Genomic DNA, 20,335 nt, shown 5'->3' with positions numbered 1-20,335 from the left:
CTTTCCCTGGTTCTTTTAATTTGGTGTCTATCATTGCTAATTTGCTTTCAGAGCTGTGCTCTTCTGGCAGCTTAAACTCAGGCAATATTTCTTTCAAGAGCTCCCAAACTTTGTCCGTATATCCTGGACTTAGGAAAAAAACAACAAAGATTGATCTCCAAATGATTTTTTTTCAGCCTTAGAGTAAAACAGTAGTGACAGAATAAATAAGTTTGATATTTAATAAGACTAATTTTAATTGGTACTTCAATTTTTAGTTGTAAAACACCATTATATATTTATTTACTCAACAAGTTTTCATTGAGTGCCTACTGTGTGCACATTGGAAGTAAAAACATGATGCTCCTCTAAAGGATCACCTAGCCTGGCAGAGGAGTTAAGCATGTTAACAGCTATCACAGGAAAAGAGTATGTATTTGAGTAACTATTAAGGGTCAGGGACTTTGCCTGTGTTGTCGTCTATGTAAATAAAGGTCCTTATCTTACTTGGCTTCTCTGTGGAATATGAAAGTGTTGTTACTCTCCTCTTCAGATACTTTCCTGAGCTTTCCATAACCTTACATTTTCTTGACTTTCTTACTCTTATAGAAATTAATTGCAGACTCTTTTAAATGTTCCCTCTCTTCTGCTCATTGTTTACAATTTAGGGTTGCTGTTCCAGAGTTCTCCCCTTCATGTTCTGGTCATTTTACATACATTTTCCTCAGTGAACAAATACAACCAGGTTTTGAATTGGCCCATATATAAATACAACCCTCAATCATTACTTCAGCTCAAACATCTCTCCTGCTATCCAGATACAATCATACAACCACCTAATAAACAAAAAGATAATAAATAAATGAAAATACCTTGTTACTGTCTCCTACTTAGTACTCAAGACAGAAAACTGAGAATGACCAAACCTTGAAATGGTCATCAAATAACACACAGTATCACTTTACTTTGATTTAACCTTCTTTCACTACAGTAGATCACCTTATCTCCTTTCCTGTCAGGAAATTTCTGTGCAGGAGCTCTGAAAACCCCTATGGATTCCTTCATGAGCCAGCGTTCCTACTCCAGTCTTGCCACATGTGCACTCCTCCAAAAATCACAGGTCTGATTAGGCCATCCTTCTATTTAAAATCCCTCAGTGACATTCTGTCATTATAAGGATGATGTAAACATTCCTTAACATGGCATAAAAGGCTTTTGTCTGTCTGGTTTCTGCTTACCTTTCCATCCCCAAGTCCTTTCCACCTCTAAAATTTACTACACATAATCCTGCCATGCAGAACCATGTATCTTTCTAGGACAATATCTGCTTCTTTTACCTTGCTAGCCTTAAGTCTCTGAGTTGACGTCCTTGCCTCAATCAGCTGGGTTAATTTCAACTAATCTTTTGAAATCAAATAAAAATACAGATGGTCTCCAACTAAAGATGATTCAAGTTATGATTTTATGACTTTATCATAGGTTTAACTGGACTTAACCACATCATAAGTCAAGGAGAATTTGGACTTATCATATTTGACATTTAATTTTTCAACTAAATAATGGGTTTATCATGTAATAAACACATTTTGACTTATAATATTTTCTCTTTCTCTCTCTTTTTAATTTTTTTTTTTATATAGTGCATGTACTTATTTGACAAAGAAAGCATGCCAAAGGGAAGATGGCCATACCACAATCCTTTCTCCTCTATTCTCCATTCAGGATTTTGGGCATGCAGGCACATGGGGCTGCCATGCTTTTCAAGGCACTAGGTACAAGACTCAAATTTCACAGTTGGTATCATGGGCTCTAGCTACGTTAACCACTACACCACTGGCTGGCCCACAATAATTTTAATTTATGTTGTATTTATGGTGATGTAACCCCGTCTTAAGTCAAGGAGCATCTGTACTACTTTATAGGTTAATTAAGCTATGTGGTTTTGCTCTTAGTTCCCAAAGACTCTTTTATACACTTGTAGCATAATATACATTTTAAAATATTTTTAAAAATGTTTTTAGGCATGTGCACTTAAGAGAGAGAAATAGAAAGTATCCCTCAGTGGGGTGTTGTCTTGCCAAAAATACTTTTTCATTCATTTATCCACTCTGTCAGGATTTGGGGCATGCAGGTATAAGTGCCTGGCATCTTTTTCAAGTCACCAGGGCCAGGACTGGGGCTACAACATGAACTGAACTTGTCAAACATGTGAGATCTAGCTCCCTTAACTGCTGCACTAAAGACCCAGCCCTAAAAATACTTTTTAAATTACTCATTCAATAAACTTTTTGATATTATACTGAATGCTCATCATTCTGTGTCACTGTTACAAGCATAGGAGGCACAACATTGAGCAAAACAAAGAGGTTTCCTACTGTCATGACCTTAACATCCAGTGAATGGCCACACCAAAAAAGAGAGAGTCAAACAGATTATAACATGAAGTGATCATTTTCAAGATAAAAATAAAATAATGGAAGATGGCATATGGCATAATTTGAAGAAGGAATAATTTAGGTTGAATGCTCAACAAGAACTGTCTGAGAAGCTGATTTTTATCCTAGGTAAGACCCAGGGTAAGAAAGAAAACAAGAATAGCATATATAAAGACCCCATGCCATTGAGTTTAGTATATCTGAGAAACAGAAAGAAGACCTGGATTACCACGTGAATGGTTGCCAAGACACAGATGAGATCAGGGATAAAATCAGAGATTATGGAAGAGTCAGAAGTGTAGATCTCTGAGGACCAGAGTAAAGATTCAAGTGTAATGCCTAACCACTGAAAGGTTTCACACAAGGAGAGTAATATAATTTGGTTTATATTTTGGAAAATTATTCTGATTACCACTTGGAAAATTAAATAGAGGAGGATAATGTAAACCCAAGGAGATTAGTTTTAAAACTACGGCAAGTGAGCAGTGATGGGAAATTGAACTAGGATTGTAATAATTAATATGCAGAAAAACAGAATCCAAATTAATAGAAGAGGTTCAATTGACAGGGCTCAGTAAAAGATTATATATGAGTGGTGAGGAAAATAAGGATCAAGGATGACTCCTACTCTTTTCTTTAGCTTGATTGTCTGGGCGTATGCTAGTATAGTGTACCAAGATGAAATATATAGGAAAAGTACAAGCTTGGAAGGTTGAGAACCAAGAGATTATTTCTGGATATTTTGAGATATATTTTTGACATCTTCATAGCTATGCAATTTAAATGATTGTGTATAAACCCAGTCTAAAGTTTAGAAAATAGTCATTAATCATAGAGCTGTGAACTTGAAAGTCACTGGCAAACAGTTTGTTATTTAAGGACAGGAAATCTGGTACATACCATCATTTAGTAGTTGAGCAGTGACTGAGGAAATATCTAAGAGGGCTGAGAAAGAGCAATAAATAAGGTAGGAGAAAAATACGATTGTATTGTGCCAAAGGAAAGAGTTGTTAAGAAGGTCAAATACTGGGATGTCAAGAAAACAAGGCAAGAGAGATGACTTCTTGATCTTACAATGTTAAGATCTTTGTTGTCTCTCAGGAAGAGCCGTGTCAATAGATAATGGAGAATGAGAGACTAAGAGTATGAGAAGAGACTGGGAGTTGATGATATAGAGACTATATTTCCAGATAACTCATTCATCAAGATTTTCTCTGAAGAAAATAGTGAGATGAGCTGATGACTGGAAAATAATAATAGATTTCTTTGTGCATCTGTGATTTGTTTCAGTGCTTGAACTGCCCTGTATTCATTGTTGAATCTCTAGGACCTAGCATATACCAGGCCTTTAGGGTATATTATTTTACCATTTAAACCCTTGGAAGCTCTGTATTTTTGGTATTACAATCTATTTGTTTAAAAGAATTACTTACTTACTTTATTTGTCATTATTATTATTATTACTATTTAATGTGACCATAGAGAGACAGAGAGGCAGAGAGAAAGGGAAAGATAGAAAGAAAGCTGCCAGTTCTGGGACCCAAATCACCGTTGACCATGTGGAAGTCCAGCACACTAACCACCAGATCACCTGCTGGTCCCACAATCTTAGTCTTTATTTTTCTAATTTTTCTTTCTTTATTGATTGATTTTTAATATATATTTTATTTACATTTAATCAGTGCACATCTCTGTACAGCATACCAGATGGTTTTTCTAAGCATGAATAGAGTACAGGATAACTTTTCATTTTTGTGTCTTTTAAATGGTTTTTGCCCTGATTACCTTCTTCTAATCCTCTATTACCCAACCCCTCCTATAATGTTTTTAGTCATCTCCTGTTGCCCTCCCTGCTTTTATACCTTGCAATTGCTCAGTTTCTGCCATAGAGTGCAGATATTCAGTATATATTAAAGAGCAACATAACACGCCTCTCTTTCATAGTCTGGCTTGCTTCACTTAGCATTCATTTTTTTATATTTGTCCACTTTGTCCCACATGTCAGGATTTGATTGTCTTTTATGGGGACTAGAATTCTACAGTGCATAGGTGCCACATTTTCTCAATCTATTCATCATTTGGGTTGATTCTATGTCTTAGTAATTGTGAATAATGCTACATTATACGTGGATGTGCAATTGTTTTTTCCCACAGGCAGTTTTCTTCTCCCTGGGTGTGTATCTAAAATGGAATTGCTAAATCATATGGTAGTTCTTCTATTTGTAGGTTTTTGAGAAACCTCTATATTGTTTTCCACCATGACTGTACTAATTTAAATTTGCACCAACAGTGTAGGAGGGTTACATTTTACCACAGCCTCACCAGCACTTACCATTATTTATTTTTTTTAATCTGGCTGGGGTTAAGTGGTATCTCATTGTGGTTTTTGATTTGTATTTCCTTTATGATAAGAAGTGTTGAACATTTTTCTTTTCTTTTTTTTTTATATGGTTTTTGTCCATTCACATATCTTCCTTGGTGAGTTGTCTGTTCAGTTCATTTACCCATCTTTTCATTGGAGTGATTTTTTTTTTCCCTTATGGGTAAGCTGCTTAGTTCTCTGTATATTCTGGTTATCAGCCCCTTACCTGAGGCATAATTTGCAAATATATTCTCCCATTCTGAGGGCTGTCTCTTCACTTTGATTATTACTCTTTTGTTGTGCAGAAACTTTTTGGCCTGATGTGGTCCCACTTGTCCCTTTGAGGAATTATTTCCTGTGCTTCGGGGACCTTAGTTAAAAATTTCAGAGTATTTGTCTATTCCAATGACTCCATGAGCTTCCCCTGTGTTTTCTATAAATTTTATGTTTAAATCTTTGATCCATCTTAAGTTAATTTTTGTTAGTGGTGAGAGGAGTTCAATTTCATTTTTCTGCAGGTGGGTATTCAGTTATTTCAGCACCATTTGCTGAAGAAATTTTTTTTTCCCTACTGAATTGCCTTGTGCCCTTTGTAAACAATCAGTTGACTGTATGCTTTGAGTTTATTTATGAGTTCTCTATTCTGCTCCACTGGCCTGCATGGCTGTTTTGGTGCCAGTATCATGATGTTTTGATTATCACAGCTTTGTAATATCTTTTGAGATCAGAAAATGAGAGCCTCCAACTTTATTCTTTTTGTACAGTATTGCTTTCATGATTTCTGTTTGGGCCCTTTGTTATTTCAAACTAAGTTTATGATTGTTTTGTCTATTTCTATGAAGAATATTTCTAATAATTTAATCAGAATTGCATTGAATTTGTAAACTGATTTGGGTAGGATTGACATTTTGAATATAATTCTTCCAGTCCAGCAACATGAGATGAGGTGTCTTTCCATTTTAGTGTATCATTTTCAATTTTTTTTTCATTTTTCATAGTTTATAGAAGTCTTTCACTCCTTTGGTTAAGTTTATTCCTACATATCTTTGTGTGTGTGTGTGTGTGTGTGTGTGTGTGTATCGTAAATGGGGTTCCTTTCAATTCTACCTCAGTCTGTTCATTGATAGGATATACAAATGCTATAGATTTTTGTATGTTGATATTGTATCCTGCCACTTTACTGTGTTCATTTATCACTTCCTGAAGTTTTTGCTGTTGCTTGTCTTTGTAGGTTATTTTGGATTTTCTATGTATATAATCAGGTCATCTGAGCATAGAGTTTTCCAACTTGAATGCCTTTTAGTTCATTCTTTTTTCTGATTGCATTGGCTAAGGCTTACAGTACTATGTTGAAAAGGAGTAGAGAAAGTGGGCAACCTTGTCTTGTTCCAGTTTTTAAATGGAAAAGCTTTCTGGTTTTCCTCATTCTGTATCTGTTAGTTATAGGTTATTAATATAAGGCTTTCATTTCATTGAAAAATGTCATTTCCTTTTTTTTTTTTTTTTTGAGAGGTTTTTGCTACAGGGGGCGTGCTCTCGCCAGACAGACAGAGACAGAGAGACAGAAAGCGAGAAATCACCCCCCAGGGGGGATGGCCATGCTCCAATCCCTTCTCCTCCATTCTCCTCTCGGGATCTTGGGCACGCACGCACACGTGCCCGGCGTGAGTTTTAAGCTACCAGTTCCAGGTCTCAAACTGCGGTCAACTACGTGGGAGTCCAGCGACATAGCCATTACGCTAACTGCTGGTCCCCATATTTCATTTATATGCTGATTTTGCTGAGAGATTTAATCATGAAGGGATGTTGTATTTTGTCAAATGGTTTTTCTGCATCTGGTCATTTTTCTTTTTTTATCTCTCTGTTGGTGCAATATATTACATATATTGTTTTGTGTATGCTAAGCTACCCTTGCATCCCTGGACTAAAGCCTACCCGGTCATGGTATATAATCTTTCTAATGTGTTGTAGGATATGATTTGCTAGTAACTTGTTGAGAATTGAGAATTTTTGCATCTATATTCCTCTAGTTTGATTGGTCTCTAGTTTTCTTGTTTTGTTATGTCATTGTTTACTTATGAGATCAGGGTGATGGATGTTTCATAAAATAAATTTGAGAGGGTTCTTTCGTATTTTTTTGAGAGATATATTTTTGTTATAGGGTGTGTACCTTCACTGGAGAGACAGAGACAGAAAGTGAGAAATCAACCCCCAAAAGGGATGACCATCCCACAATCCCCTCTCCCACATTTTCTCAAGACTTTGGGCATGCACTAACATGTGTCCAGCATGAGTTTTAAGACACCAGGTCCAGGACTTGAACTGTGGTTGATCATGTGGGAGCCCAGCAACTTAACCACTATGCCACCTGTTGGTCCACTTCTTTGTCTCTTCTTACAGTTTTTGTCTTAAAGTATTTTTTCTGACATCAGTATCACAATTCCAACCTTCTTTTGATTTCTATTTGCATGGAATAGCTTTTTGTAGACCTTCACTTTCAGTCTATGTATATTTTTATCAGGTTTGTTTCTTGCAAGCAGCATGTAAAGGGCTCCTTTTTTTAAAAATCAATTCAGCCCGTCTTTGTCTTTTAGCTGAAAAATTTAATCTATTATCATTCACTAGTACTGTTAATACCTGGAGATTTATCCCTGTCATTTTTTAAGCCATTTTCTTGGTTATTTCAGGTTTTATTATTATTATAATTATTATTTCTGTTTGTCTCTCTTTACTTTTCCTGATGTATTACTCCTTTCAGTAATTCTTGAAGAGCTGGTCTAGTGTTGGTAAATTCTTTCAGTATTTATTTTAATCTGAAATAATTTTATTTATTCTTCTCATTTGAGGATAGTCTTGATGGATACAGTATTCTTGGTTGAAATTGTTTTTCTTTTAGTGTTTTGAATATGTCTGCTCATTTTTTCCTTACTTGCATTGTTTCAGTTGACAAGTCTGATGTCAGCCAAATAGGATAACCTTTGTAAGTAATTTGATGTTTCTCTCTTGCCATTTTTAGAATGCTATCTTTGTCTTTGATTTTTATCAACCTGGCCATAATGTGCCAGGGGGAAGATCTTCTTGTGTTAATTTTATCTGGTGTCCTTTGTATTTCCTGTGTCTGGATGTGTGAATATTTCTCTAGGTTTGGAAAAGTTTTCTGCAAGTATTTCTTAGAATAGATTTTCTTGCCCTTGGGAGCAGCAGTTAGCGTAATGGCTCTGTCGCTGGACTCCCATGTAGTTGACTGCAGTTCGAGTCCCGGACCCAGTGGCTTTAACTGACGCTGGATGCATGTGCATGCGTGCCCAAGATCCTGAAAGGAGAATGGAGGAGGAGGGATTGTGGTGTGACCAACAACCTCCCTCCCCCAGGGGGTTTGACTTCTCACTTTCTGTCTCTCTCTTTCTGGAGAGCATACGCACACACCCTATAAACAACAACAACAACAAACTCTCAAAAAAAAAAAAAGAGTAGATTTACTTGCCCTTACCACCCTTAGCAGTTTCTTTACCTTCCTGAATACTGATTATTCAGACATTCAGGTGTTTAATGGTATCTATTATTTTCTGTATGTTGTCTTTATTTTATTTTTTTATTTTTTAAATCATTTTTGGTAGATTTATCTAAGTCAGAGACTTTGTCTTCTAGATCATAGTTTCTATCTTCTGCATGTTTTAATTTGCTATTATACTTTAAATGGAGGGTTTTATTTCTTGTATTACAATCTTCATCTCTAGAAGTTCTGTTTGTTTCTATTTTATTTAATAAAGCATCACTTTAATAATGCTTTTAATCTTCATTTGTCTTTACTTTTTTTATAATTAACAAAGTTTACTTTTTACGAGCAGCTTGAGGTTCACAGCAAAATTGGGCAGAAAGGACAGATTTCCCATATAACCACACAGTCTCCCTTAGTATTTACATCTGTATTCTTTTAAGATTTTTGTGATAGGACATATGTGCTCAGCAGAGAGAGGGAAAGTGAGAAATCAGCCCCCAGGGGAATGGCCATGCCACAATTCCTTCTCCTCCATTTTCCCCTTGGGATTTTGGGCACACATCAGGACCTGCTGCTTTTTCCGGTGTCTACCCCTTTATGGAGTTCCTCTTTCAAGCTGTAGAATGATTTCCTCATCTCTTGGAGTTGGTTGTCTATTTTCTCCTGCATTTCATTTAGTTTAGTCACTATTAGTGTTATGAATTCTTTTTTGACATTTCTGCACATTCTTTTGGGCTGTCTATGATTAATCAGGACTTGTCGGGTTCCCTTGAGGGAGGGGTATTTCCTTGTTTTCTCATATTCCTTGTGCCTTTGTGCTGGTGTTTAGACATCTGATGAAGTACACACTTCTTCATACATTTTTTGGAGTAGATTCTGTAGCATTGGGGGGAGAACAACTCTTCTTCCCAGGTATGTTCTTGGTAATGGGCCACATCTTTCCATTAGAGTAGAGTATGTAGTCAGGTTCAGGTGTGTGATTCTCTCCCAGTCTCCCAAGACCAGATGCACTTAGGGTTTGAATGGATAGTCCAAATCTATGAGTAATCAGTTCAGAGTTGCTCTCCCTCTGCAGTTCTCCTGCTTGCTCCCTTCCTGCTCCAGTGAGTGGAACTCAAGAGTCAGGACCAGAGACAGGAAAAACAAAAACAAAAACAGAACACACAAACAAAAGACACTTGAGTAGTTGGAATGCACAATCAGGTAGTTAAGAGTTGCCTCCTTCTGCAGCTCTAGCACTTGCTCCCTCTTGCTCCAGTGGGTACAACTCAGAAAATCAATGGCAGGCATCAAGGACAAGAGAAATCCCACAGGTATTACAATCTGTTTTTTAAATTAATGAATTATTTTTACATTCAGTCACTGCATGTGTATCATTACAGCATACCAAATGAATTCTCCCATCATGAATACACTGTATATTGGTCTAGTCAAAGGTATTATCATACACATTATTATCAACAGATAATTTTCCATTTTTGTGTCTCATAAACATTTTGCTTCTTTCGTTTTTCCCTTATTTCTCCTCTTCTCATCTTCCTCCATTTCCCACCCTCCTCCCACACTGTTTCTAGAATTCATAGTTGCTCTCTATGCCTTTATACCTTCCACTCTTTCAGTTTCTGCCACAAAGTGCAGACATTTGGTGTATATCAAGTGGGGATATACAATACCTCTCTTTCATAGTTTTGCTTGCTTCACTTAGCAATTATTCATTCACTTTCTATCAAATGCCAGGGTCTCTTTTTTTTTTATGATGAGTAGTATTCCATAGTGTGTTGTATGCCACATTTTTCAATCCATTCAACTGTTTGCAGACATTTGGGTTGGCTTCATGTGTTAGGAATTGTAAATAATACCACAATAAACACTTGTACAAGTGTGTGGTCACACAAACATTAGAATTAGGATTCAAACATCTTTCTGAATTAAAAAACGAAGTTGCCTTTTTCCCCCTCTATAACATTTAAAATGCTATACTATGAAAAAGATGTATTTAAACATTACAGAATGAGGCCAAATTACTTTTTGGACCATTATACTTAATGACTGGGTAAGAAGGTGCTATATTCACAGAAGGATCATTCATCAGAGATGTATGATGACAAGAATCGTCTTTCCAACTGATATAGTCAGATTTCTAATATTCACTTCAACATGTCATTCACTGTGCTTCTATTATTATATGAACAATTAGAAGAGATTCTGATTTGATTTTCAAAGGTAAAAGTTTACTAAGTATAGGAAAATATAAGAAACAAGGTCAGCAATAGCAAATAGAGTGGTGTTCCTTTATGGTGCTCATATGGGAGAGTGGAAAGAAAGGAGCAGTCTGTTGGGAGTTGCCACAGAACACATTTTTACCTTCACTAATTTACACATGGGGGAAAAATCAGTATTCAACACAAGTGTGAAAAATTGGCACCTGAATTCTTACTGAGTTCTGTAAAACTGTGGACATGGCTGGTCAATTTTTCCACACACTCTAATCCTTCTGAAAACTGAAATATCACACTCCTGAGCATATCCTGGACCTTTTCTGCTTTCAATGCTCCTCTTCTTCCTTTCAATCAAATCAAACTCAATCAATGTTGAAGGCTTAGATCAAGTGAGAACTTTTTTCATGAAGGTTTACCTGACTTCTCCCTGCACACTAAGCAGATGGTAAATGCACCCAATTTTCAACATAACTTTTTTTTTTTTAAATTTTAGTGAGTATGTGTACTTGCCAGAGAAACAGAAACAGAGAGAGAGAGAAGGAAAAAGTAACTCCCAACAAGCTGTTGTCACACCACAATACCTTCTATGTCACTGCCCAATCCTATTAGGAAAAGAGGCATGCACAAACAAGTGCCTGCCATGTTTTTCAGGCCAGCTCACCATGGTTTGCCATGCGGGATCCAGCTCTCTTAACCATTAGGCTACAGGACTGGACTTCCACTTAATTATTTTTACAATCATTTATATACTATGTCATGACACTTTTTCACTTAAAATTAGTTTACGAATGAGTTATTTTTAAAAAACTTTGTAGTATAGTTATAATTTTCAATTATTTGAATAATGTAGAACAGTTAAATGAAAAATCCTTCAAATCATGACATAGTAGATGAAAGTTTATATCTTTTACTTTCTAGTTGTATTTAGAAGAAAATTGAAAAATGTCATTGTCTGGATGAGTGTCACTTATTCTTCTTTATACTTTACTCTGTTTCCAAGGGTTGATTATTAACTAACATATATATTTCTAGAAAATATTTGATAATCTGGCAAGTCACTAGAGATGGAAAACGCAATTTCACTAATTATGTCTCTACCACACACTAGTATTTCTAACATTCTCACCTGTTAATTTTCAACACAATCCTATAGGTTAGCTCATATTATTTCCTGTTTTAGAGATGCAGAAACTGGGACTTAGAGAGGTTACATATCAGTAAAATTCACATAACTGGACATTGAAAGTGTAAGAATTTAAGTCTAATCACAGAGTTCTTATTCCAAAGTTCAAGATTCATTTTTCTTATTTCATTTTGAAATATCAATTTATACAAATTGAATGTATAAAATACTTCAACTAAAATAATTATTGACATGGTTTCTATAATTATTAATGTATATGGATACTTTTCAATTTTTAAATCTAATTTTTATATGAGTCTAGTAAGAAAAAATCCATAGTTTTTAAATCATTAATATTCTAGTTATGAATTTTCTGATCTTTTGTTTCTTTACCATCTTTGATAGGCTTGAAGATTTCATGCCTCTTATATCTCTACTGACTACTGTTACAAGAGAAAATTCAAAGCAAACTCTATAAAGCATTCTAGCAGCAGTAAAAATAAAACTCTAGAAGTTCATAACTTCTTTTTCTTTCTTTTAATGACAGAAATTGTGTGCACATGCACAGGATAGAGAGAGAGAGTTGTCAATGGAGTCTCATCATGCCATAGTGCTCTTTCCCCAACCCTCTAACTCTGCGAAATCTTGGGCACCTGCATACCTGGTATGTCTTCATGTTGACCCAGGAATCCAAACCCATGAAGCTATTTTTTCTCTACATAAGGAGACAGAACTTATCCTAGAATTTCCAATTAATTTTACATACTACCATAAAATGTTATTCCCCCAGCTTTTTGTATACCTGACTTTTCTTAAAATGCTTTTTAATACTAAAAATAGGCTTAAAAATATCTTGGGAAGAAAAAAAAAATAGATACAGGAAGCTTAATGGTCAAACTTACTGAAGAGAAATGACTTCAGGTAACCACCCTGTGAGTGCGTGAATAACAGTGAACTCTCCCAGTTCTCTCCTTTGTGCCATATGGATGCTAAAAAAGAAAATGCATAAAACTGTAATTAACAAAATATTAAAACAGAGAGAGCTACAAGAGGTAGGAATCATTAATAAACAGCAATATAATATCAAATGTAGGGTTCATACTGGTCATACATTAAAGTATAAGAAAACGCTATCTTAATAGCCACATGATTTGCTTTGTTAAAACACTTACATAGAGCCAGAGAGATAAAGTTTCTATATGTTAGCAAAGCATGCATATAAACTTTATTAAGCTTTTAGAACCTCAAAAACTAGTATTAATGCCATATGCATAAAACATTTATATATGTATCATGAAATATATATATATAATCCATATTATAGATTAAATATGGCATTGCTATGACTTAGTAATTATTTTAAGATGGTTTTGAGGCTATAGTCAGTCTTGTCTGTAGAAGGCTAAGATGGTCATTGGAAATTCTTAGATAATTGCAGAGAATTTAGAAATCTATGTCCTATTTTGCACAGAAGAGCAGAGCTGCCAGCATAGCACAAAGTCAAATGAGGTTGTAATAAAGCAAACAGGATTACTATCATTTAGTCTTTTTTATACCTTGCCGGAGGTAATTATCTTTATACACAGAAAAGCTATATCCCTCTTCTGCCTGGGAGTCATGGCTTGAGCCACCATATGCCAATGGTGATATTGATGGTATTGACCAACATATGCCCTTTTCTTCAGAAAGAAATCTTACTATCTTGGCCACATATTTCATTAATTATGAATTTGTACTGATTTATCTATAGGGATGGTTTATAGTTTATTCTAAATTCCTGTTTGTACAATATAAATACATATATGAGGTAATTTTGTACACTCCATATAAATAATGTTATTTTCTTTACATATCTCACATTGATATTAAAATAATGACTAAATACTAATTTTCAGATGTAGAAAGCTAACCCTCGTGTACAAATAACAACTACATAGCCTATAAAATCTGTGATGGCTTTATAAGAAAATGTAAACTGTATTGGGTAGGGCAGGTTTCACCAGAACTTCTAAGATGTATATTATGCTTAGGTTCTTTGTTTTCAAGATGTATTTGTTTAGATTTCTGAACAATAATAACTCTACTATTCATGTGGCTATAGCATTCTGCTGAACTATGTCTTTAAGAGAGGTAAAATGCCACTCTAATTATCTAGGTCACATATTTAATGCATCACTGGCTTTATGGCTCTAATTCTTAGAACTTCAAGTTAGGTCTGAGAATGAAGAACATTAGAAAGATTATTTTTCTCTTTCCAAAAAACAAACATAACTACTACCAGTGTGAATATTGTACTTAGCTACCTAAAAAGATCTGGCTGGAATTTTTATAAAAATTATTGCAATTAAGAAATAAAAGCTGGGTGGGAACCAGCAGTTAGCATAATAGCTATGTCACTGGACTCCCACGTAGTCGACCACGGTTTGCGTCCCGGACCCGGTGGCTTAAAACTCACGCCGGGCGCGTGTGCGTGCGTGCCCAAGATCCCGAGAGGAGAATGGAGGAGAAGGAATTGCGGCATGACCATCCCCCCTCAGGGGGTGATTTCTCGCTTTCTCTCTCTATGTCTCTCTCTATCTGGTGAGCGCACGTGCCCTATAGGGAAAACCTCTCCAAAAAAAAAATAAAATAAAATAAAAAAATAAAAGCTGGGTAAAAGAAATTCCCAATAGAAAATCAAAGGGGAGTAAGAGAAAAGCGAAATGAAGAGGATTACAGTAGGAGTTGTTTTTATTTTATAGCCTTGGGAGAAAAAAAGAAGTTGAGCAAAAAGATTTATCTTCACAAAGCAGATCTGGCTTCTGACTTTGCTATGCTTGTAGACGGGAAGGGGGTGAGCTATGAGCAAATGACTGACATTTACAGCATGTGGCTGTGTTCTGTCGAATACCAAGTGGCCCTACACACTGCAGGAAACAGAGGTATATAATGACTGCATATGTTTGGAAGTAGAGGCTGAGAGACTAGAACATGGTAGACATATCTCATACATGTTGGTACACAAGTCATGTGTGAATATAAGACACAGCAAATTTTATAAAAAAATTGAAAGAAATATAAGTAGTTTTCATCATAAATGCATCAAAAGTGACAACTCTTTCCAAAAGCAATAAGGAATATATCTCCAGAAGAGTTCAGATTTTTTTAAGATTAGAAAGCTATTGTTGCCTGTATTGAGCCAAAAATCTTTAACTAGATTCCAGCACACATATTTACATATTTAGATGAAATATTTTCCTATATTATTTTTCCTTGGGGAAATTTTGTCTTTTGTTGGCTAACCCAACTTCAATGCAGTGGCTTTCACACATTTATATTTATATTAGGAAGTTTATATTGTTTGCAAAGAAAGCTTTCATTTAATTTGCTTTTAAATAAATGTATAAAATATGGAAGAATAGTTGTTGTTTGTATTTTTTTAGACAGGAAAGTAACAATTTCTCACTACATACTCAACATTTGCCAACTTAATAATCGCTTTAGACAAAAGCATTGGCCAGAGTTCAAATTCATAGGTTGTAGCTGGAAGCAATAGATTGTTATCTTCATCAAAAGGCAGAAAGTCATCAATAGTTATCTTTCTCCAGCAACCCTGAAAACAAGAAGAAAGAATATACCATTCAATGATTCCCGATATTTTCTTTGTTGACACCATTGTTTGCTATTTTATAATTTTGCTTTAGTATCCGTATTTAAATACTGAAATACTGATTTTCAATACTACTTTGAGCATTTTAGCTTATTTTAAATATAACTACAAGCACATTAATATCTATGTCAATACTATCCATATTTTCAAGGTCTTACAAACACTTTCTTAGGTTCTCTGTCCTACATAACGCACTAAATTAAAGTATTTCAAATGGCAGAACCGAAACATTATGCAACTATAGATAAGTTTGAGTATAATTAAATAAGTAATCAAAAAATACATTCTCCAAATATCACTTTAATGATTATTGCTTATCCTGATATGAGCTCAGTGATCTTACATGCCTCATTCCAATATTACTTCTACTGCTAATTAAAAATCTTTTTAAAACATGAAGCAAATTAATATTTTATTTAGTAAAGTCATTTATTATATTACTTCATAATTAAAAGCATGAAATAAATAACTTTAATGATTGTGAGCTTTAAGATTGCTTTTAAAAAAAAAAACAACTTTGGTTTTATATCCCAAGTTTCATTGCAAATTCAATGCTTTGCTAACAAATATTTTCAAAAGTAGCATCAGGCATTTTGAACCGAAAGATCTGCATAACCCATGGCTATACCATTGAATTATTTATAGTCTAGTGGCGGGAGAAGCATAGAACACAATATGTTTAAAGTCATGCTCTAAGACCTTCAAAGCATGATTAATTTTACTGGGGAAAGTCATCCCAGGAAAATGATATTTGAACTGAAGATTCAAGGAACAGCATATTTTTTCCCCAGGTAGACTGGAACAATGAGATGAAAAATGTTTTCTTTGTATGACATTTTTCCCCTGAATTTTGTATTGCTTTATTTGTATATTTATGTCTTTTATCTTTCTTTAGACAATATTTGGCAAAGCAGGTTAAAGCCACAAGTATTTAGCCATCCTCCCCTTTTAATTTTTAAAAATATTTTCCATAAGGCATATGTGTTCATGGAGAGAGAAAAAGAGGGAGAGAGAGAAAGTGAGAAAGTACTCCCCAATGGGCATAATCATACTGCAATTCCTTCTCCTCTCTTCTTCCCTTCAGGATCTTGGGCACATACGTGTACCTGGCATGTTTTTCAAGCCATTGGGTGGGGACTGAAACTGTGCAATCAGTCTTATGGGATCCAGCCACCTTAACCACTGGGCCAAGGCTAGTCCCTTTTTTTCTAATTTCAAATGAAATAACCAAGAAGAATACATGGAAAGATAAGTCAGATACAAAAGGACAAGCATTGTATGAAAACATCTAGAAAAGGCAAATTCATAGAAACCGAAAGAAGTTATTGGAGGTTGGGAACAGGGGAAAAAGAGAAGTTATTTTCTGATGGGTACAGCATTTCTGTTGTGATGATGCACATTCTGGAAATGGTAGTGATGGTTGCACAATACTGTCAAAAGTCTTAATGCCACTCAAGTGTATAATTAATGGTTAAAATATTATTTATTTAATTTGACCAGAGAGGGGGCAGAGAGAGAGAGAGAGAGAGAGAGAGAGAGAAAGTTGTAAGGTCCACGACTGAAGTTTCTATACTGAACTGTGGTCAGTCATGTTGGAGTCCAGCCCCCTCAACAATTACGCCACCTGCCGGCACCGATGTTTAAAATATTAAATGATACAATATGTATACTTTATCATAATAAAAATTTGCAATAGGTGTTACCTTCCTATACTTCAATATTAAAATAATTTCAGAAAAGGTTGTCTGGATTCTTATGAAAGAACTTTTTTAAGCACCCGGAGGAACTTAAATGAGACCAGGTCAGCAAATATCATTTGCTTCCAGATCATCAATGATAACATTTTTTAAATTAAGAATTGCCTCAATTACTAAACATTGCTAAACCATACACTTTAAATGAGTGAATTGTGTGATATGTTAATTGTGTCTCAATAAATCTGTTATAAAATTTGACTATATTTTCTTTATTTTTTAAATGATGAACCATATTGATATATTGGTTGGTTGCATCCTTAAATTTTATAAAGAAATCAAATATTTTTGTATCCCAGTCATGGTGGTACAGGCAATAGGGATGTTACTATTTGATGACAGAGATCATGTGAAAAGGTGCCAGGTTCATATCCCAGCTCTATCTCAACATGTCCAGGATTCTAGTCAGTCACAAGGCTGGAGGAAGGATCACAGAGTGAAGACCCTATAGATGGCACCTCTCTCTCTCTTTCTTTCTCTCTCGCTCTCTAGGTCCCTCTCTCTCTCATTGTATTTTACTCTCTCAAGGAGGAAATAAATTAACTTCAGAAACAAAGAAATGAAATAATATACATATACAAAGGGAATAGATGTTTTGGGGCAGTAGTAAAACATGATGCTCTTCAAAACAAGCCCACATGACAATGTTCCCAGTTCTTGAATATGCTAGGTACACACTTTCCAATGACCCAGGGCTAGTTGAAGACTGGAGGTGTTTTGCAGTGTTAAGACCCTATTGGAGTACTGTCTTTCTCTTTTTAGCTCATGGAAGAAACAATTAAATAAACTTTAAGAAAGTTACTCAAAAAGAGCACAAAAGTATTAGTTTATTTTGGTACAAAAAAATTGAAATCCATGTACTGTTTTTTCATAGTATCTATTTATCCACAAACTTTTTGAAGACCATGTGTGTGCATGTGTGTGTGTGTGTGTGTATTGATGGATAATGCTTGTTTCCTCAAAAATTTATATGTTGAAATCTTAATACTTAATGTGATGGTCACAGAAGGTAGGACCTGTAGAAGTAATTGTAATTAAGTCATGAGGGTAGAGCCTTTGTGAATAAGATTTGTACTCTTATAAAGGGATTGACAAGATCAGAATTCTTTCCTCTGCTACCTGAAGTTACAGTGAGAAGGTTGCTGCTCATTATGAACCAGAAGACAGGACATGACTAGACACCAAATATGCAAGTTCTTTGATCTTGAACCTCTCGGCCTCCAGGGCTATGAGAAATTAATTTCTGTTGTATACAACAGAAATTCTTAGTCTATTCTGTTATAGCAACCAGAATGGTTTAAGATGTGTGTGTGTGTGTGTGTGTGTGTGTGTGTGTGTGTGTGTGTGAATATACACTGATATATGTAAGAAGTCTTTGAAAAGTTCATGGGAATGCATATTATAAGAAGAAAAATGCCTAGATTTTTTTAAAAATTGCAACTAAATAAATCTGTATTTTCATTCCATTTTTAAAGAAACTCTTAAAATTCCCTTCTGTATTTGTTTGTGTATTTGTTTATATGATTTGAGACCTCTTCAAACACTGAACTATTTTTGCATTTGGTAGTTTTTCATTACAGCATATAAATGATGTATTGAACTGTTTTTATTGTTCACTGTGTTAGCATCACATTATTTTAAAGAACTATCAAAATGTTTACTTATTAAAAATGCTTATGAGGAAGGATGCTCTTTTGTTAATGTAAATATAAATTACTACAATAATTTAGAATACAGCCATGTTCAGATTTGAATATTAGGTCATTGGCAAAGTCATGATGTTTTTCTATGGAAAAATGTGTCATGACTTTCCCTCTACAACCCAATATTTTCCACACTGGAATTCCAGATCAAGATAACTAAATGATCACATATATCTATACGTTCTTTTTATATGAGCATGATGAAAGGATGATGCCATCTTTTTTTAAAGTTAACTGTATAAATCACAATTACAAAAAGGAAGAAATAAGTGATAGGTTGATGGAGATTTCAGCAAATATTTGAATGATCAAAACTATACTGAAGGGGAACCAGCGGTTGGCGTAATGGCTGTGTTGCTGCACTCCCACGTGGTCGACCGTGGTTCGTGTCCTGGACCCGGTGGCTTGAAACTCACGCCGGGCACGTGTGCGTGCGTGCCCACGATCCTGAGAGGAGAATGGAGGAGAAGGGATTGCGGCATGACCATCCCCCCTGGGGGGTGATTTCTCGCTTTCTGTCTCTATGTCTCCCTCTGTCTGTCTGTACTTAGCGAAAACCTCTAAAAAAAAAAAAAAAACTATACTGATGGAATGGAAGTCTGAATCACTTCCCCACCTCCACTACTGCAGGAATAGCGTAGAACTCCTCCCGTGAAGGCCTGAGGGTGGAGCTCTGACTACCATACCCACCTAGAAGCAACCAAGGCACTTACTGTCCTCAAAGGAGTCAATGGACACAACCATCGCCATCATCTCACTCTTACAACAAAGAGGAGGTGTCTTGCCCTAGGTTACACTGTTGGAGGAAGTATTTTCAACCCATTTCTCTGCACTAATGTAATGGCACACCTTCCACCCCTTGGCCAGGTCTCAGTGGACTGTGGGACAAAGTCTTATCATCTGGGTAGCAAACATCAGTGGCAGGCCAGAATAGAGCAGAGATTTATAAGCTAAGATGCAGCCCACACACAAGTGAGCCAAACGACAGAGCAACTGGAATTAGGAAATAAAAAATTTAAAGCAACTGTCATAAAGATACCACAACAGACAATTATGAACACTCTTAAAACAAATTAAAAAGCAGTAAATCTCAGAAAAGAAATGGAATATAAAAAAGAGGAAATATGGAAAACTTAACTTAAAGCTAAACTACAAAACAATGCTCTCTGGATGAGATAAATAGCAGAATGCAGATCGCATAAAAATTAGTGAACTGAAAATTAGGTCAATAGAAATTACAAGCGATATGGAAAAACAGGTTTAGAAAAATGGTATGATGGGGCCAGATCATGATGCAAAGATAATGCAATGCTTTGCAATGCTAGACCGTCATAGAGGCGCTGGATTTGAGTCCCAAAGTCACCTGTGCATACTGGGCCTGGGTGCCTGTGACCCAGGGCTGGCTGAAGCTGGAGGTGGATTGTAGTATGAGGACCCTTCTTGAGGATATCTCTTTTTTTCTCTCTCCTGCCTCTCTCTCATAAAAAAAAAGAAAGAAACCTAAGCCTAAGTAAACATAAACATGCTATGAGGATTAGAAACCTATGGGACAATACAAAAATAAGTAATATCCATGTCACTGGAGTCATGAGAAAAGAATCTGGGGCTGAAA

General features: G+C 35.4%; 1 protein-coding gene across 1 annotated transcript in view; it reads right to left on the bottom strand.

The window, feature by feature from the left end:
* ADGB (androglobin) overlaps window positions 1-20,335 on the bottom strand; it is a 189,075-nt gene that overhangs the window by 125,373 nt on the left and 43,367 nt on the right. Inside the window, 3 exon segments of the mRNA XM_027765632.1 lie at window positions 9-128; window positions 12,520-12,606; window positions 15,070-15,209. Of these exon segments, the coding sequence (XP_027621433.1) occupies window positions 9-128; window positions 12,520-12,606; window positions 15,070-15,209 (347 nt within the window).

The sequence above is a fragment of the Tupaia chinensis genome, unplaced genomic scaffold, assembly GCF_000334495.1.
Source record: "Tupaia chinensis unplaced genomic scaffold, TupChi_1.0 Scaffold000008_1, whole genome shotgun sequence".
NCBI classification, from domain to species: domain Eukaryota; kingdom Metazoa; phylum Chordata; class Mammalia; order Scandentia; family Tupaiidae; genus Tupaia; species Tupaia belangeri.
This window is presented reverse-complemented; position numbering and strand designations above follow the sequence as displayed.